Source organism: Zonotrichia albicollis, chromosome 8, assembly GCF_047830755.1.
Source record: "Zonotrichia albicollis isolate bZonAlb1 chromosome 8, bZonAlb1.hap1, whole genome shotgun sequence".
NCBI lineage: Eukaryota > Metazoa > Chordata > Aves > Passeriformes > Passerellidae > Zonotrichia > Zonotrichia albicollis.
In genome coordinates this window covers 11,876,067-11,896,245 of record NC_133826.1, presented here as the reverse complement: position 1 = coordinate 11,896,245, position 20,179 = coordinate 11,876,067, and the positions used below count along the sequence as shown (strand labels likewise).

The 20,179-nt window shown below is 41.2% G+C and overlaps 1 protein-coding gene across 3 annotated transcripts in view; it reads right to left on the bottom strand.

Annotated features, from left to right (window-relative positions):
• ST6GALNAC5 (ST6 N-acetylgalactosaminide alpha-2,6-sialyltransferase 5) overlaps positions 1–19,435 on the bottom strand; it is a 67,466-nt gene extending 48,031 nt beyond the window's left edge. For 2 of the 3 annotated variants that reach the window (XR_012581289.1, XM_005482163.3), the window contains exons 1-2: positions 18,859–19,435; positions 17,999–18,220 (exon numbers count right to left, since the gene is read on the bottom strand). Coding sequence is in view for 2 of the 3 variants with exons in the window: in XM_005482163.3 (XP_005482220.1) it covers positions 17,999–18,220; positions 18,859–18,924 (288 nt within the window). In the remaining variant the exon portion in view is untranslated. Of the gene's footprint in view, positions 1–17,998; positions 18,221–18,567; positions 18,706–18,858 lie in introns of those variants that run through there. The other variant, XM_026790459.2, reaches the window with a different exon arrangement.
• Between the last annotated feature and the right edge of the window lie 744 nt (positions 19,436–20,179).

The window sequence follows — 20,179 nt, the reverse complement described above, 5'->3', positions numbered from 1 at the left end:
TAAAATAAAGATTAACATCACTGAATCATTCCACAAAAAAGTACAAGTCAGCTGCTTGGAAAATACAGGTTGTGATGCCCTGTGTAGAGTTTTCCAAGGATTATGATGCTTCACCTGGTGCCAGACCTAAACAATTTAGTTATGCAACTTTGTAAAACAATTGCTTAACTCAGAAGTGGAAACATCTGTGGTGGGCTGACCCTGGCTGGACACCAAGTGCACATCAAAGTTGCTCCATCATTCCCGTCCTCAGCAGAACAGGGAAGAGAAAATAGAACAAAAGGCTCCTGGGCTGAGGTAAAGACAGGGAGAGATTGAGCACCAATTACCTTCTCGGGCAAAAAGGGCTTGACTTGGGGAAATTAGCTTAATTTGCTGTCAATCAAATCAGAGCAGGATAATGGGAAATAAAGCTAAATCTTAAAATACCCTCACTCATCCCTGCTTCCCAGGTTAACTTTATTCAGGATTTTCTCTATCTCCTCTTCCCCAGTGGCACAGGAACTGTAACACCTCATGATGTGGAGCCTGAATTTTCTTGGCTGAGGGCATCTGCTCTGAAACCTGAGGCACATCCAGACACAGATAGATTCACTTGAAGGGCTGGGGTTTTAATCTAAAGATTCCAAAATAGGACTAGCTAGCCTGGTTCTATTTTACACTAAGAGCATTTCATACTCGTAAAATATTATATAGGAGTGTTCAAGTGGGCAGATATTGTGAAGTGTCAAAAAATGGCTTCAAACTAACCTCTTCCTGAGCCATTAGTACAGACAGCAGGAAACAGTAGAGAATTGAACCACTTTGTTCACCATTGCAAATGGTATTACCAAAAGGAGAGAATAAATTTAGAGATGGCATGGAGCAGCTCTAACTCTCAATAAGGAACAAAGTAACAGTCCAGTTCCAGAAATACTTTGCTACTTGAATTTCTCTTTCAGTCTCAGCTAGAGGACAAAACCCAAAGTAATTTACAATTTAGTAATATTTACAAACAGGATTTATATTTAAAATAGTAAATCTCAAAAAAAAAAACAAACATATGAAAGCGTACAAAGCACTGTAGTTCTGCACTCACAGTTTCTGTACCCATATCTCCAGTTTCAAGTCATGTGACAATCCTTCAATCTCATCAGCTAAATGTTATTTTGTTCGTCTTCCTCGGCTTTTTAATACATACAAGAGCTTTTCGTCATTTCCTCTGATTTAGAACAACATATTTAAAAGGCCTTCAGGACTCACATTAACATCTAACCAGCAGCAAAATATGTCATTTTATTTTATCTCTCTTAGCTCACTGATTACAAAGTTCCATTAACTGAAAGACAGCACCAGTTCACAAAGATAACTCAAGAAAGCTCAGTGGTTTATGCAAGAAGTCCTGGCCTTTCAGGGAACTGCTGAGGCTTGAGCTGTGAGCTAGTCTTGAGAAGAAAACAAAGATTCAGTGTTGCTCATCCCAGAACCACACCACTGAATCATGTCCCTGAGCACCACATTCACCTGTGTTTTTGAACACTTCCAGGGATGATGACTCCATCTCTTCCCCAGGCAGTTTGTTCCAATGCTTGACCATCCTTTCAGGAGAAATTTATTACCTGGAAGAAGAGACCGACTGTCACCTGTCTACAACCTTCTTTCAGAAGCAGTAGCGTCCACTGAGCCTGCTTTTCTCCAGAATTAACAACTCAGCTCCTCCAGCCGCCCTAGACTGCAGCCTCACACTCTTTTTCCTAATCTGTAAGAACCTGACAGAGTCGGCCTGACCCTTGCCCTTCCTGTCTTCAGATTTTATTGATCTATAGACTGCAACAGTTCACAGCAGAATCAGAAAATGCCTTTGTACCAGCACAGGAGAGGTGATCAGCAGCTGATGCTCAACATCCTGCAGTCTGCACCCAGCAGCCTCTGCTAATAACAATTGATTGGGCTGCAGACCTGGGCACTAATCCTGCTTCCACTGATTTCCAGGGGAGAATTCCACAGAAGTTTAGGAGAAGCAAGGCTGGGTTCTTTGAATGATGATATTCCATTCATAGCATTTCCTGACCTTGTGTGTCTCTCACCAGCTCTGCAAAGAGCATGGAGGAATGGCCCCAGTTACCCAGGGTTAGGCTTTTGTTCTCCCAAGAAATACAAAGGGGAAAAAGTTACAAGAACGTCTGTCAAAATAAGAGTGTTAGGAGATACACAACAAGAAGTGATGGATTATAATAAAGAAAAAAAAAAGTTATCTGAGTTTGCTTTGCCTGACAGTCTCAACATCACTTGATGGATGATTTGCCAGGGTTCACCATTTGTGAGTCATGTATCCACCTTAAGCTGTAACACTGTGGAACACTGTGTATCTCAGTGTCTAATCAGAATGGCGTGGTCTGAACAATCTCACTCTGAAAAGGGTGTACAGCAGCTTTTATTGCAGGTTTGTTATCCATGATAACATGATTCACTACTTGCAGTTCTCTTCTCAAACTTTCCTAGTTTAAATGAGAAGAATAGAACTGTGTTATCTTTGTTTTCACCCTTTGGAAGGGAAGAGAAAAATATTTATTCCTAATCCATAGAAAGCAAAGAAAACTGAGGTCATTTAATCTTTAGCTGCAATGTTAAGCCTGAAAGAAGACCTCAATTTTTTTCAAAGGTCATACTTTATAAATCCTGTATTTCTGTACCCAGTTGCTCATATCTCACTACTGCTACACATAAAATAATTGAAACCTTTTGTATCTGCACTCTTGTATTTATAATTTCTGTATCTGCTCTGCAGACTTTGCAAATTTTAGGTAAAGAAAACTGAGGGCTATCTAAAGACCATGCATACAGTGGATGCCCTTACTGTCTAAGCAATTTAAAGAGACCCACTGTTTCAATTTACTAGATCAGACACAGTCACAACCCAAGTGATTCTGCCACAACTCAGTGCCCAAGGAAACTCTGGATCAGCATTCCTGGACAGGTTAAGGACTCAGCTGGCAGCTTAAACACTACTTCTATCTTTGTGCTTAAAGATGGTCTTAGCAGGTAAATGGCAGGATTCTTTCCTCCTCTTCTCAAACTACTCTTGTTTCATAGTGTGACAGACTTCATACTCCAAAACTATCAGTCAATTATTGGCTACATTTATATTCAGATATCTTTTAAATCATCCTATTTGTTGGTCATCTTCTGGAGCCAGGAAAGGATTTTATTTTTGCTTTAAACTAAAATGAGATGGAACTATTTGAATATGCAAAAAGAAGTCTGAAATGTGTTATCATGATTCTTCCCCCCATCAATGAAATTCACATATTTTATTTTTAAATGTAATATATTTTTGATAAAATGTCATATAATAAATACTAAATGCATGATACAGAAGCATATAAAATACACACCAAATATTTCAAAGCATAATAAATTAATGTAAACTAAGTAGTTGGTGCCAGTATGATGAATAGACTGTTTCCCTAAGGACCTGAGGGTGCCTATTTTATGCTGCTCAATGCCTGTGTGTGCATGCCCCATTGAAGTTTATTAGAGCTCCAAACACTGATGTGCAGCCCTGCTGTGCACATCAACTCTTATGCCTAAAGAGTTAACCAGCCCTAAGCCACCAGAGCTGCTGCCAAGTGGAACACCAAATGGATGTGGCTCAATACGCTCTAAAAATCCAGGCATTACTCTAAGTGCCCGAGTACTAATTCAGAATGAGACGTCAGTGTGTCAGACACAGCTGATCACATTTTGATGGAAGCTGAAAGCCAGAACCCTAAGTGTGATCTACAAAAGCCTCCATCAGCCACCACCCAAATCTGCATTTAAGGAGCTGCTCTTTCTGTGTGTCTGACAGGTAAATCTGGCAACCTCACAGGACATCCAACACTGCCACCTATGATGAAGTTGGAGGAGTTGCACAGCTCCATAAAAAAGATAGAAAGTTCCTTGGAAATCTCCAAAGAGTTATGAGCTCCAACTCAAAAGATGTGCTTTAACAGCTCCTGGAGAAGGAACTCAAATGCTCTACACACCATTTCCAAGATCTGCAACTGAAACCCACAATTTGTGCTCTCTTTTTGTTACCTGTTACCTGGACTTAACCATCCCCCACCATGGCTCTGTAAAAGCAGAAGGGCTGGACTGAAAGCACACTTTTGTGTTTTTTCTGATGGATGGCTCTGCACAGCAGAGCAGGTATCTCAAATCCATATCAGGTGCATCACTCTCCCAGTCCATTGTATACAACTTCAGTGCTACATAGAATGAGTCTGAAATTTAACCTCCAAGCCATGCATGACAGTCAGGTATCCCAAAGTGATTGCTTGTGTGCCTGTCCCAGGGCTGAATGCTCTCAGTTTTGAATACTCCAGAGCTTTCCAAACTCAAAAATTAAATTCCTCTTTGGGCACTCAAAATCACAACTGTGGTTTGAACTTCTTCATTCCACTATCTTCCTATGTCATAAGGAATTAATACTCCTGTGCAGAAGTCTCCATGGAATGCTTCTAATGGCACTTGGAGATCCTCAGAAGCAAGGTGCTATACAAGCAGAAAGCATTATTATTTAATGATTTGAGGGAAAGAATCTCTTGTTTCAGAAACATGGGAAGGTTATAGGTCCATAAAATGCACAAACCACCACTTAAAATATACTTGAAGGAGTATGTAAAATAATTGCATTTGTTGGGGGCTTCTTTTCGTATTACTAAAAAAAAATACAGCCTGATTAGAAAAGTACAGTTTAGGCACCTATCACACTCAAAAGCTTCTTTGCAGTATAGTTTGCCTACTGCTTCAACATACAACCTGTATCACTTCATTGATGAATATGTGCACAAATTGCACTGGTTTGCTATTATCATGTAATTATTTAAAAATTCCTCTTCACAAATTTTAACAAGAACAATATTAATTAAGTGGTATAGACATTCACAGTGAAACACAAAGCTCTGATGCCTATAGCACAATATTATGGCTCCTTACAACCAGTTTTGTACCCTTTTAGGGCTAAAATGTTAATGTCAATCTTTCACAATAAATTTAACTTTGCTTCCCAGCTTGACCCTCTTTTTCATACAGTTTTGTTTCAAGTGTTGTCAAGTCTAATGTAGATAAGTCTGGATTTTTAACTAGGAAATGTAGGTTCACAAAATTATCCTCTGTCCTCCCTTCAGTGAGCTGTCACCCTGTGCATATTTTACTTTCATGAATTTAATATTTTGAACACTGCCAACTTTGTCTTCATATTTCACAATATTTCATAAACATAAAGCAAATATGATGCTGCTAAGTAATAGCTTGAAATACAATCTTCTTATAGAAATATGTATGTCTAAACCAGCTTCCCATTTTATTGATTGCTCTGTGCAAAAACATGAAAGCATAAATACTAGGAGTTGATTCGTTTTAATTTCTTTGCACTTAGCCATGGCCTCAGTCTAAAGAAGGATCTAACCAGTCTGACAGTTAAAGATTAACAGTCCTGCCAGACCAACAGGCTTGACAAAGGAGCTTAACTTAATCCTTAAGGCAGTATAAGATGTCTTATGTGTATTACTGCATAGGAGCACAACTTTAATAAACACAGTGTAATATAATTTTCAGTAGTTTTACTGATGTCAAGTATGGGATATGAAGCAAAAAATAATTTGACAGATCTATTTGTTTTCCAAGGGTAACTATTTTTTAGAGATTAATTCTGTTTTGAATTTCAGTCTCAGTGCTTTGCAAGGACTGGTATACAAAAAAGCATAAAAAAAAAAAAAAGAGAGAAAAAGAGACAAGCAGATGCAACCTCATCATTCACAATCATGAGGGACTCAATTTCAGCTAAACTGGCTTACACACTGGTCTGTTTCAGCTCGTTTTACCTTTGATCTCAGTCACAAGGTTTTCATTCACTTGCTGTGAACAATGCATTCAATTTTAGGAAGTTTTGAGAACTTAAATAACTATTAGGTCCTTGGACTTAGTATAACATGGATGAGATCACCTCTTGCACCTTCAAAAAGAATTAATCTTCTTTTTTTTTATTTGCTACAGACTGTGAAAATTAACCAACATACCTGAAAGTTCAAATGTTAGGACATCAATTTTCATGTTAAAACGATTTTTTTTCACATTATGCACTACAAATATGCTATGTCATCTTCATAACATGCTGAAAAATATACCTAGAGAGTGGCATGATTAAAAAATACCATTTCTGAGAGCTATTAATAAAGGTGATGCATCATATCATCAATCAATTTATTCTATATGAGTCTGTCTGAGAGCAGTGACAGAAGCACAGTGGCTCAGTCTCTGTTAGCACACACTCTAATTCCAGATGCTCCCAGGGCAGCCGCCTCACTGCGCTCCTTAGCAATACAAAACCTCAAAGACAGGTCTGCAGGTCCTGTGGGGTGCCTCAAATCTCAGTTTGATCTGAAGATACATGCTCTCACAGTTTATATGGTGTCTGGGTATGGGATCTATCGCTCTTCCATCCTGGCAGCACTGGCAGCACTGACAGACTGACACCACCCACACCTTCTCCTGCAGCCCAGGAGGCTGCACACCCTCACGAGAGCAGGGGCATGATCCCTACACTTACAGGTGGGTAACAAGCTGTGCCAGTTTCAGATCAGCACAGCTGGGAGTAAAAGGTGATTCTAAAGCCTCATTTCACTTTCCATCTCAAAATGTCCACAGGCATAATTAAAGATCCCTGAAAGCTGTTTTGTATTACATAAACTGCTACAGATCAAAAGGGTTCACTGTGCTGGAAGAAATCAGACACATTAATAGCAAAGATACCCTCCTGGCCCTGATATCCCTCCTCCACATGTACCAGCTGCACAAAGTACCTCAATTATGCCCTTAAACCATCAGGGACACATCAACACTACCCCTGAGAAAGAATATTCAGCATATCTGTAACTAGGTTCATTGCTTCTTTGCACTGCTACTGAGACATAAAGCAGATACAGCAAAAGTGGAAAATGCAGCTCTAGTTTTGATTCTACTTGTAAAAACCAGAGCTTTTGGCTATTCATAAAAAATTAAATCAAAATTAAATCCACTAATATGATAATTACACATGGAAAGAGTAACATTAAGGCTCAAAGGCCTTAAAAAACCAGTCTCTTGTTAGTGAAGATGTTACTAAATATGCTATCAGCAACAATTCTTCACTGACCAAAATAAGGATACAGTTGTCAATATTTTCAAAGCAATATATACATGGTTAGAATATCAGAAAAGACAAATGAAAATACAAACATTTCAAATTAAATAACCTGTGCATACAGAAATAGCCATGTTACAAGCAAGAAAAACCACATAGCTTCATGCTCAAACATGATTTTGTAAAGCAAAGAAATTAAAATCTTTTCTTCAGTGAGTATCTACCCAGTGAAAACAGCAGATTTTGTTCTAAGTGGTGACTCAGATGCTCTGTGAACCAAATTTAGTGTCTCATTTCAAACTTTGAAAACCTGATCCACAACATCATCTATCATATTAGGCTGCAGTACAAGAAAATAATTATGAAAAATAGTCTTTTTTTGTTAAGTGTACTAAACATGTGGCAAACAAATGACCAGAATTTAAGTGAAAAGAGTACACTCAGTTATATTCTCCAGTCATACAAGGCAAAAAATTCCTGGCAGTGTGGCAGAGGCTGAAAATGCTCCTCTGGAGCAGAGTTAGGAAGCAATCAGGACATGGACCAGGAGCTTTTTTCTGGGAGATGCAGGGAAATACTGACCATGCTCCACACAGCCAACCACACTCCAGCAGTGCCCAGGAGTCGAGCGCAGCACTCACAGAAGCTCCATGTGAAAGCCACAAAGCCACACCAGTGTGCTGAGCCCAGGACAATAAACCCGGCCTTTCAGTCAAGCTTATTAGTTCTGGCTTAGCAACAGGCAAACTGCAGTGGCTCTGCTGCCAGAGCAGAGCCCGTGCATCTCCAAGCAGCTCAAAGGGAGGGCAGAGTGTGCTCCTGTCTGCTGGCAAAATCCCATCCTGACATATGCTTAGACATCATGTCAGCTGGCACTGGGCAAGCCCTCACTGAAGGGCTGCGTATTATGTACAGTCCCATTCAAGGCCGAGGGAGTTCTCAGGGATAATGTGAGCAATATTATAACAAAGTGTCTCATTCTTCCTCAGGCTCATGAATCACTATTAAAAACAGAAAGAAATCTGGAGCGGTGTTACAAAGAGAATACGTAAGGAGGTGAAAAAATGGAAACAGCAGTGACTTTGTTACAGGCATTTTGTTTGTAAAATGTATTTAAGAGAGTTAGCAATAACATCAACAATGACCAATTTATGGAATATAAACTCTAAGAACGAAATTACCTAAATATAACATTTAGTGTTTTATCATGTTTTTTTTTAAACAGGAGTTCACCTGCAATTATCCAGGCACAGGCAGATGAGCTGAGCAAGGACAGGCAGTGCTAACTCTGCAATGCTTCAGCAACTGCATTCAGAACACTGGCTGTATTTTGAGGTTTTATGTTTCTATTTTAGAGACAACCAATACGCTGAGATGTGTAAAACTAACACTTTTACAGTAGCATTAGGACTAAAACGGACAGCAATCAAATTTAGGAGCACATGTGACATTATTTTAATCTCCATGGATGAAATGAGGCCAAGTGTCAGAAGGACTGACCCAAAGATGTCACACTGAAAGCTCTACGAAAGCAGCGAAGGGACAGGACAGGTTGTGCAACAGCACATACTCCCTGTGAGCCTCTGAGCTCTGCACTGACTGAGGATAAAGCTGGGAAAGCACTGCTTCCATGTATTTGGGCAAAAGCTTTCTCATAAGGACCATGGACAAGTCTTGGAAACCATGTTTTCTCAACATGCCTTTGCTGCGGCTAAAGGTTCGGTCTCTTCAAATACAACGTGTACATAATTTGATATTTGTTAGAACGCCAAATGCAATTTCAGTCCTTGGCACCGCACTTGAGAACTGCCCAGATGTGTTGTTGGCGTGTCCTTACCACTATTCCCCAGGCACTCCATGTAGCTTCCACCTATCTTGATCTCCAAATGCTACAGAAAGCACAGAGCAGAGCCAGCCCAGCTCCAGAGGAAATGTGGCTGCCAAAGACCAGGATTTACTCACTCAGATACAGCGTGACTATTCTGCTTTCAAGCTAACAAGGCTGTCTCAAACTACACCAGGCAGACTCACTGACCCAGCCTCTGCCAGCCTTGGAATCTCTGCATCACTTCATCAGCCCACAGCCACATGCTACCTTCCGTCTGCTGTGTCAACTGTGGTTGTTTAAAATATACTCTTAGATTATTACATCCCTCCCTTTATTACATTTGGTGTGTACTATGCATGAAATATAATAGAGCTGAAGCAGAAAACATTGTATCCTATGACAAGAGGGATTGAACTGAAAGAGAATAGGCGTTGTCTGGATATTAGGAGAAACTTCTTCACTGTAAGTGTGGTGAGGCCTTGGCACAGGCTGCCCAGAGAAGCTGTGGTTACCCCATCCCTGGAAGTATTCAAAGCCAGGTGCTACAAGGCTTGGAACAACCTGGTCTAGTGGGAAGTGTCCCTGCCCATTGTGGGGCGAGGACTGAAACAAAATAATCTCTCAAGTCCCTTTCAAGCCAAACCATGGTAGGGTTCTAGGATTCTGTAGTTATGTGCTTCCTCAGATGCTGTTTTGTACAAGCCACAAGCATGAAGTTCGTCGAAATGAACAAAAGTGTGTCCACAGAGAACAGTAATGCAGGCAAGAAAGTTTAGAAGAGAATGAGCCTGGCTGTAACTCATGTCACTGCCTGCAAAAGAGTCTGGTATCTCAAGCTGGGAGAAAAGGTTCTAACTTCATGCAAGCAAACTGGTAAGCAGCATACACAGTGATGAATGTGGTCTCTAGAACCCTGTTTCTCAGCCAGCCATTTCTTAAACATAACAAAAGTTCCTTTAACTTTCCTGTGCACAAGGCTTGGTACATTTTCACAAATTTGCACTGTGGAATTTTTCTTTTCTTTAGAGCTAGCTACTTAGACTGATGCTCTGCTGCTATTACACCTACTTTTATGACTTGCTATAGCTGTGGGCAACATATATTTTAACAGTACAAAATTTACACAGTACTTTGTTTCTGCAATATTAACATCATGCCAATACCTGAGGATGCTAATAACACACTAGATGCAAAATATATTATTTGCTAAACAAAAATGCACATTCCAAATATACTGAATATTTATTGGGAAACATTTTCCTCTTCCAGGTTATTTCTAACTAAGCCATCCATTCTGTAATGGAAATTTTTTGCAGCTGCAATGAATTCCTAACATGGTGTATTCAACAAGACACATATTTACATATTCTTCTTCTGTGTTACTTACAATAGTCCATATTATTAAATATAAATTAAGAAAACCTGATCTATGCTGCCTATTTACCATATAAACCCATTACTATTCCCTTATCTTGGACAATGAACACTTTATACTACACTGCCATTGTGAAAAAATATTCTACTAATCTATCAAATGTATCAGTTTTCCCTCCCTGTGTTTTAAAATAATCCAATCTTTTTCTGAAGTTGTCTCACCAGGTTTCAGTAAGGATTCAGTATTCACTACTGCATGTAATAAACACAGCATGTTTCCCTTCCTTCCCAGACACAGTGTTACCAGATTCGCCTAACCCAGTTCAAATGTGCTGGATTCTCTACAGCAATGTGTACGTGTTCCTCAGTGCCCAGCTCTGTCTTTCATATGGACTACCAAGGGACACCTCAGAGCTCCACTTCCCCAGCTGCATTTTGCACTTCTGTTGCAAACAAACACTCCGAAGGCAGAAAGCTTCAGCCTTGACTAGTTCCCTGTCCTCCTATGTGACTCCTATTTTTTACTGCAATTGGTTATTTTTGGATTGACAAGAGAGAACAATTAACAGCAGGTTTTGAAGTGAAAGTACTTGTTTTTCCAGCTGACAGCAAACCTTAGTGGTTAACCCAGTCTTAGCACTTCAGGTTTTAACTCTTAGAGAAAGAGTGATGACTAATGGAGATTGCGTGGAGATGAGGCAAAACAGAGTGAGGTTAAATACCATGATGCTTCACCTCACCTTCAAAGTAGCTTTTGTGCTGTCACATCTGCTTATATCAGCACCAAACGACTGCTGATTTGATCATAATTGCCCTAATTAGAAGTTCAATTAATGCACTGAGTTCTTCCTATCAGTGCCACCTCAGCACCAAGGACGAGCACACAGTGTTACAGAGCAACACAGGTTACAGTCCTAAGGAAGGTCACTGGGAAAAGGAAACTACCTGCAATCCACTGCTTTGAGGAAATCACATAGTTAGGATGCCACTCAATATCCACTTATGCCCCAGGACAAGCAGAAAGGGAGAATTTAAAGAACTCTATTGAGAGATATCCATCAGCTGTGAGCAAAAATTACATTTCCTGTCATTGAAAACCTCATTTAGTTCAGACTTGCTTCCACCAAGGATTAAGAACCTTCAAAAGAACACTTTGTCTTCACAGGAAGATGAAAATAGCCTAGAATGCTCACAGTGAAAGATCATGTGAAAAAGAAGTTCACAATATAGCAACTTTAAATGGTTATCAAATATAATATACTTCAACACATACTAAAAATACAAATGTGGTCATTGAAATTAATGCTGAAAGTGAAGAGAAAAAAAATTACGGAGTTTTGCATGAGAGCTGAACAAATTTCACCAGTAGACAAAATATCACCAATTCCCTGCCTGAAAGTACTTTGCAAATCCACTGAATTAAGAATTTTGTATGTTCACAAAAGAAGACAGGTAAGCAGACAGGGAAACAGACAGCATCCACATATTAAAATATTATCTGTATGATATTCATAAAACCAAAAGGAGCGTATTTACTCATTCTTCATAAATTTCATTTACTCTTCTTTCATAAATCAGGATAATTTCTGAAAAGTTCATATAATCCAGAATCAGTAAAAAAAAAAAGTGCAATAATGAACATCTTCATACTTCTGCAGTTTTTCCTCTACAAAAAAAAAAAAAAGAAAAAAAGAAAAGCAAAAAAACCTGCAAAAAATCCACCAAACGAACACTCTGTTTTGGTCAGTTGCAAAAATAAGATAACATATCATGACCAATATCAGATATTGCAGTGAGATGTGACTTTTTTAAAATGTGAGAAAATTAAAACACAATTCTGCATCAACTGTCAAACTGAATACCTACTACTTATGTTTTTACTGAAATAAATCATCAATATCTTGTGAAACAGTCTCTGAAATAAACTTTTTGCTTCAGTTTCTATGAAAGAATAAGGCTATATCACAAAATGTCACAAATTACATAGGGCAAGATCTTCACCCAGTATAAACTCCAAAACATTCTCTTGTTTTCAGTATTACAACAATGATTGTCACTCCTTTATCTTCCCAATCACCAGGAAATGATCAGAACATGGATAGTTTGTGGTTGGGCAGGTTTTTATCCATCATTCTACATTAATGAACATTTACAACATCATGCACTAGATGCATACCAAGCATCTTCCAGTTTTCAGGGACATTTCAATATTTAATAGTACCTGTGCTCTTTTGAGATGACTTTTTAAAGCAACAGATGCTGACTTCTGCCTGGACCACTACCCCTGCTATTTAGATTTTATCTTTAACAGCACTTGTTTTAGAAAGAATTAGGCAATAGTGTTAACTGTAAAATATGACTTGCTTATTATCCTAGTTAACATCTCTCTCAAGCACACACTGGAGTCAGAATTCTACAAAAGATGGGTCCAACAGAACACAGCCTTTTTCATAAAATAAATATATAAACTGCACAGCACCTGATATATGTAAACATTTAAAAATATTTCAAGATATTCTAAGTAGAAGCAGTGCTATGCTAGAACGACTGGTTCCTTTCAGACATGCCAAGCAACCTGGAAAACAGGAAGATGTACTATAATTTGCTGTCATTGCTGTGAGCTCTGTATTGCCCTGTGTGAGCAGCTAGTGCACACAGAAACTACTAAAAATTTTAGACAAGGATCACCAAAATGAAGGTAAGCCTGAAAAAGCACACTACTGCAGTACCTCAAAAGTAAGAAATTGTAAAGCACAGGACAGTCATTACTTAAAAGCTGTGTAAATCTGGAAAAACAATTGTCTCTGCTCCCTGTGTGTAGATATTCAATTATGTTTCCTGACAGTCATGGTATTTTTTTTTTAAGATGACAACTTTATAAGGATTTAAATAAACCTACAGCTTATCAGTAGTAGGTAACTATGGCACCTAAAAATACAAAAAGCCAGGCAGCCAAGGGAGCACTGAACAAAGGGCGTTTTGGACTCCCACCTTGCCCAGGTCTCAGACAGATGGAAGAGTCCCCAACAAGGTTATTCTAGAATAAAGTCTCCCCCTTGTGGATCTCTCACATAATAAAAACTCCATCAAATCCTTAATTGTGTAATAAAGTTTGTGTTCCTTCCTTTGCAGGTAAGAATTTCAGTGGCAAATATGAACATGTAATGAAATCATAGTACATGGTTTACATAACTCTGTGGGCTTGATCCCACCTCAGGCAACACAAGCTGTTTTGCTGTAAGATACATTTTGGTTCTGTGATAAATTCATTAAAAAAACAATAAAACCTTCAAAATAATTTGATTCTTTCTCAACTCTATGTTTAGTTATGAAGGCTGGTTTAGTGAAGCCCCTCAAAACTATCCAGCCCCAAACTGTCAATGGTTTAGTGAGGTAAAAATTAAAATTCCAAACTCATTTGACTTAATTACTAAAAATAATATAAAGCATGGCAAGATTCCCATCTGATTTTAAGTGCACAAAGTTTACTATCCCAAAAAAAGTAGTTTCACCCAAGAGCAACTTCTTGCAACTCAGAGATTAAGGAGCTATAGCAGCACTATTTGCAGAATGACTTCCTCAAACACTTCATTAACTACACTATTCTCTGATCTGCATTAATTTAGAGCGATCATCAAGATTTCTTTGCATATGATAATTCACATTATCATAAATTAAGAAATCATTGTGATCACTTAAATTATCATGCTGATCTCAATTTGCTCTTAAGGTATTTAAAAGTATTTCTAATAAATCATACATTTTGACTGCAGGATTGATTTTAATTTTTTTTTATTTTCTAAGGAACAAAATCCTTGATGGCTTGAAATATTATTCAATTACATACGTGACAAACTCATAATTTATTTGCAGCACCAACTGTTGAGTCAATACTGCGTAAAAAGCCTTTTAACTATCCAGAGACATGTTCTCACATTCATTTCAGAATCGTAATATAATGGTTAAATATTTATTTCTTGCAAGTTCTGGAATAGTGCTAGGTTTCCTACTTTCATTAACATTCTCTTATTTGTATGCAGTAATCGCTTTAAAAATATTAGCATTGTAATTTCTTGCTAGCACTATGATAAATCAACAGAAAGGCTTATCCCCATGCCTCCCCAAAGAAGAGCATAACTCTGCTTCCCTCAATGCCAGTGACAAAACCTCTTTAATTTCAGGATAACACCCACAGAATTCATGAAAGATGTCACTTTGACAGTGTAGGACTCTTGTCCTTTCTAACTGCAGACAGATGCAGCAGCTAAGCAGAGCTATACTCAAAGTGCCCCTGTAGGAGCCAACAGCTCCTTGAACTAGAACTTCTTCCCTTTGTTTCAGTCCTTGACCTCTCAATAACAACTATCAGCAAACCATATTTTCTCTTCAAAATCTGACATTTTTTTAGGATATAACATCTAGCTATTGGGAACAAAAAGAGATACTATTTATTCATTTCAAACATCCATCAACAATGTCTGTCAACTGCTGTTACTGTGGGACATGCAGAGGTGAAACGACAAGGATCCACTTGAATCTCTGAATCCAAAGCATTTCTGATACTTTTTTGTTCCAAGAATTCAGCTCAACAAAAATTAAGTATGCACTGCTAAACTGTGAAAGGCTACTAAAGCTAAGTACAGGGGTTCTGATCTGTGATGCTTGACTCATGGAAAAATGGGCTTGCAGGAACTATGAAAGCAAAGACTAGAAACTCATGCAAAAAACATCTTCAACCTAGAAAAAAAAAAAAAGACATTTCACTGTATTCTCAGAGACTGCCTGCTTATCTTGACAGTATGGATGAGGAACTACAATTCTTACTGAATATAAAATAAAAGGAGAAAAATAATTGGTAATTATAATATTGCAGGCTATATTTCAAAATCATTGTTACTGAGTACTAAGTGCCCAGATTTTCTGGCAAATAGTCTCCATACAGATCATCCAGCACTACTAAATGAGCTGTATTGCTAGTAGTGACAGACATTTGTAATACATGATATTTCACAATGAGGACAATTGTTAAATTTTATCCCTGAAGAGAAACATCTTTACTACCACATCCTTACACAGCTCATGTGTCAATACTCACACAGTGATTATGGATCACTAACTTCAGTAGCTGGCAGACAGCTCCTACATATATGTGCATACTTACTCTCATTAAATGCACCAGAATGGGTACAACACAATGAACATGAAAGGAGATTTTCCTGTTAAAGCAAATTATGGGATCCAGAAACAAGCACAAGAATGATCCAGACATTCAGTCTACTGCTACCTGTCACTCATGCATGAACCAAGGATGATTTCTGTATAATGGTCATTCAGTTTCAGGTCATTCAAGCTGACAAATAATTTCAAGATTCTATATGGGAAATTAAGGAAGCCACACTGTGAAAAATCTACCATTCATTGTCATTTCACACCATCACCTCTGTGCTATCACAGTAACATGTACCATTGCTGAATTCATTGCTGCTTTACCCTTGCAAGCCTGTTGTCCTCAAACAACAGATACTCCTCATCTCCTTCCAGACCTCCCCGTCTCTTCAAAATCATGTCTTTTTCACAGCTACAGAATTTTACCTTGCTTTCTTCCTGCAGCTCTCTTCACATTCCTTAAAACTTCCCCAATTCCCTCATTTCACTTGCTATTCAAGCTGTCTTCTCTGCAGTTTCCAATGTCCCACCCAAACCACAGGTTCTCTCAATATGTCTCACCATTCCTCAGTTCTTGCTCTCCCTGTTCTCTCACCATCACCAATCTTTCATCCTTCTTTTTTCAAACCATGAATTTCTGTGATTTTTTGCATTCTCCATTTTTTATTATGGATGAAACCTATCTATTCTGGGATTGTAAATCCATGACAAGTACATGGACTACCAAATGAAATTACAAAAATAAATACATTATTAAGAGACAAAGCCCCTTTCTCCCCCGTCTCCTTACGGTAATGCAGGGTCCTCACTGCTCTATATACCACAGTGGCACAGCTCTCTGCATGATCTCGTGTGCATATAATTCAGACAAAGCAAGCAGGGAACACAGCAGGGATAGCACAATATTCTTTCTGACCCACAGAAGTTAGGTGGAAAAGTTATTAAACCTTCAGGAGATTATTACTGTGAGGCACGAGCTGCGTGAAATGAAATTCAGAAATAGAGTATCTGTGGGGTTTGGGCCATATTACAATATATTAAAAAACCAAAGGATCATCTTTCTCCATGTTTCCACAAGGAAACATGAAAATTACGCTGGAAAATATCAGTGATTTTAAGTATGGCCGGTTAATGAGGGGTGTTTGTGAGTCTGGAGAAACCAGCATGAGGTATTATCAGAATCAGAAGACTACTCACACATGCATCCCAAAAAGCCCACAGATGTCTTTTCAATTACTGCTGGATATAACATCCATGAGTACATCTATCTACACCTATCATACAGTCATGTTCAAGAAGCACAAAAGAATTACAACAGTACACGTCAGACAGTAGGAAGCCCATGGCCAAACTTGCTTTTTCTATAGGCATTACATCTGAGAATTTCCAGGAGAACCATGTAAGAAAGCAAATAAAGCCTACAAGGCACCATCATGTGTTATTTTTCTGTGCTAAGAGCCCTACAGATAACTCTTGCATAGAAAGTTATGCCAGAAGGAACAATAAAAACCTCTGTATATCAAAGTCACTAGGACCTTCACACAGTACCTCCAAACTGAGCCCAGTAAGTTGTCTGACAACATATCTTTCAGGAGGTTGTCAGTCTGGATGTGAAAACATAAGAAAGTTGTGAATCCTCACTCCTCTTGTTTATTTTTAAAGTAAATTTTTACTGCAAGATGTGTGTGCACTAAACAATATCTGGGGTTTTGGAAGAGGAAGACCTTGAAATTTCCAGCTGAAAGCAACAAACCAAACACCAAGCAAAAAGCAGAGGAATCTGTCCCCGAAGAAAACTACTGAAGCTTGAGTATCTCTTTGGCATAGATGTGCCACCTTGCTCACTTTATGTCACTACATCAGTCCTGTGAGCCATCAAAGCTTAGCCTGCCTATCTCTGGTAAACAAGTATTATAGTCTGACAATACAGCCTGGTAATTCCTCTGTCAAGGGGAGGGACATCATTTTGCTCACCATTAAAGTGCCCCAAATTTCTAGAATGGAAACTACGAGTGACAACTTCTGCTTCCCAGAAGGGGGGATGAAAAGGTCATTTGTGCAGGAGACTTTTTTCATTTTTCCTATGACAAAATGAGCTAAGAATAAACACCTACCTATTGACTTTGCCCTCCAGTAAATAAACCTCATTCTTTAACTCTTACTAATATCATCTTAAACATACATTTGTACTGTACCTAGAGCATACAACATTAGAAACACTTCATCTTTCCCTCCCCCTTTCTACTGTGCAAGGGAGAAGAGAAGCAGCGCTGCACAAATACCCAACCGCGGGCTGGAGCCCGGCTCCTGACCCCGGTAATTCCTACTCTTGGGCCAGGCTAAGCCTGGCAGGCAGCGAGGCCGGCAGGGCACGTCGACCCCGCCGAGAGGAACCGGGCACCTCACGGGGGCAGGAGGAGAGCTCGGCAGCTCCGGGCTCGGTGCCCCCGAGGGGGCCGGGAAGGAGGGGCGGTCCCGCGGCTCACCTTGTGCTCCAGGACGCTGATGTAGCCCTCCAGGAGGCCGGCCCCGACGGGCAGAGCCGGGTGGCGCTGGCCGCGTTCGGGCGGGCGGCTGGGCACCGCCGCCACCTGCTGCTGCCGCCGCCGCGGCTCCGGGTGGCCGCCGCCGATGCCGATGCCGCCGTACATGAGCAACAAGCTGGTGCACATGGTGGTGAGCGCCAGGCAGACGGCCAGCCCGTGGCGCTGCGGGGGGCAGAGAGAGAGCCGGCTCAGCGGGCTCCCCCCGCCTCGGGGCCCGGCGGGGCGCGCCGCTTCCCCGCCGGCGCACCCGCAAGTTTCACCCGCCACACACACCCGGCAGAAGTGCGAGGAGAGAACTGGGGAAGCCCCTCCATCCTCCTCCTGTCCCCTCGCCAGCCCGCTCCCGTGGCTCCCTCCTTCTCCCCCAGCCCGGCTTCCTCGCCTCTTCTCCCCTCCGTGCGCCCGGCTACCCGGCGTCTCTCATTCCCGTGCCGCCGTCCCCTTTGGGCAGCTCATCCGTGCATTTTAACGAGTGTTGGGGACTGTAGCGCTTCCCCCCGCCCAGATACCTCCAGCCTCGTCCTTTAAGCAGATCGGTTTTCTGTACGCTCCTTAAAACGCACACACACACAAAACCCCCAAACCACGAGCAACACGAATAAAAGAAAGCAGGCGGAAAGTTCTTGGTCGCCGCCACCAAGGTTCGGTCGCCTTCGCGCGATGCCGGAGAGCCGCGGGGATGCAGCCCGGCGAAGGCTGGAGCGTGTGCAGGGTGCCCGGGGCAGCTCCGCTCCGCGCCGCTCCCCTGCTCTCCTCCCCGCTGCCGGAGCCGGGATGAGCCGTGCCAACAATGCACTTACCATCAGGGTCTTCATTTTGTGCGCCTCCCGGCCGCCAGTCCTCCCGCTCCCCGCTAGGCTCGGCATGGCGGGGAAGCCGCAGACATGGCTCGGCCAGGGAAGCGCCGCCGTGGCGGGGATTAGGGGGGAATTACACTCGGCCGGACCCTCGGAGCCTGCCAGAGCCGGGTCCTCGGCTGCCCCGCCTGCCTCCGCCTCCGCCTCCGCCTCCTGCTGCCGGCGCAGCGGCGACTTCAGGGCAGGTGGAAGTTAACTTCTGCCTCCGCTCGGGCGCTGCTCCGCTGCCGAGCCCGCGGCGCGGGGGGGGCGGCGGCGGCGGGATCGCCGCGGGCACCGGGCGGGCACCGGGCGGGCACCGGGCGGGCACCGGGCGGGCACCGGGCGGGCGGCGCCCCGAGCGAGCAGGAGCAGGGGCTGGAGCTCCTTCCTTCCTTCCTTCTCTCCCTCCCTCTGCCCAGGCCTCTGTCCTGCTTGTGGTAGCGGGGCACGACCTTCATGTTACATTATTTGTATTTTCCCCTAGCGGAAAATTTCTCGTTCTCCCACCGCTACCTGGCTTTCCTGGAGCTGGCAGCGATCAGGCAATACTTTAAATTCACGTTAGTAAAAAAAATTGACGCCCTCAACTCCTTGTGCGGTGCTGACAATGCCCCCTCACACAGTCTTGCCTAAGCTCTAACAACCGGTTTCAAACCCTTTTGACAGAAGCTTTCTTCATCTTATAAATGAAATCTCACAGACTTGCTCCCCATGCCATCTCTCTGGTTTCTGAAGGCGGACATTTTCCCACTCTCACAAGCAGCCTTCTAAAGTTTTTTATTCTTTCTTTGTGTTAATAGTGTACAGTTCAGTTGTGAAAAGTTTATGAGACCCCAGATTGCAAATATCTTTTGCTGTGGGAATCCCACGTTTATAAATGTGCCTCTTCTACACAAGCCATTTTTAGGGTTGATCTCAACGAAGTTACTAGACTGACAGCATTAAAAAAAATCTATCTCCTAATCATGAAATTATTTCACTTGAAACTACTCATCGAAATAGTAGCTCTAATATATGGCTTCACATCTAACCTACAGCTATGTGGTATTAAAAATTATATTAAGGAGAAAACTATCAACAGAGTAACTCAACCATGGTCACAATAGCACGTTTCTCAAGGCTGGAATTGTCATTGAAATCAATTTTTTATCTTTGTTAATTCATTGGAGGACTAACAGTGAAACAAATATACCATCTCTAGCATGGGCACAGCGTGCTGCAATTAGTGCCTTTTAAGAGAGGAAAAAGAAAGATGAAGGTGTGGTTCACCAGCGGATAACGC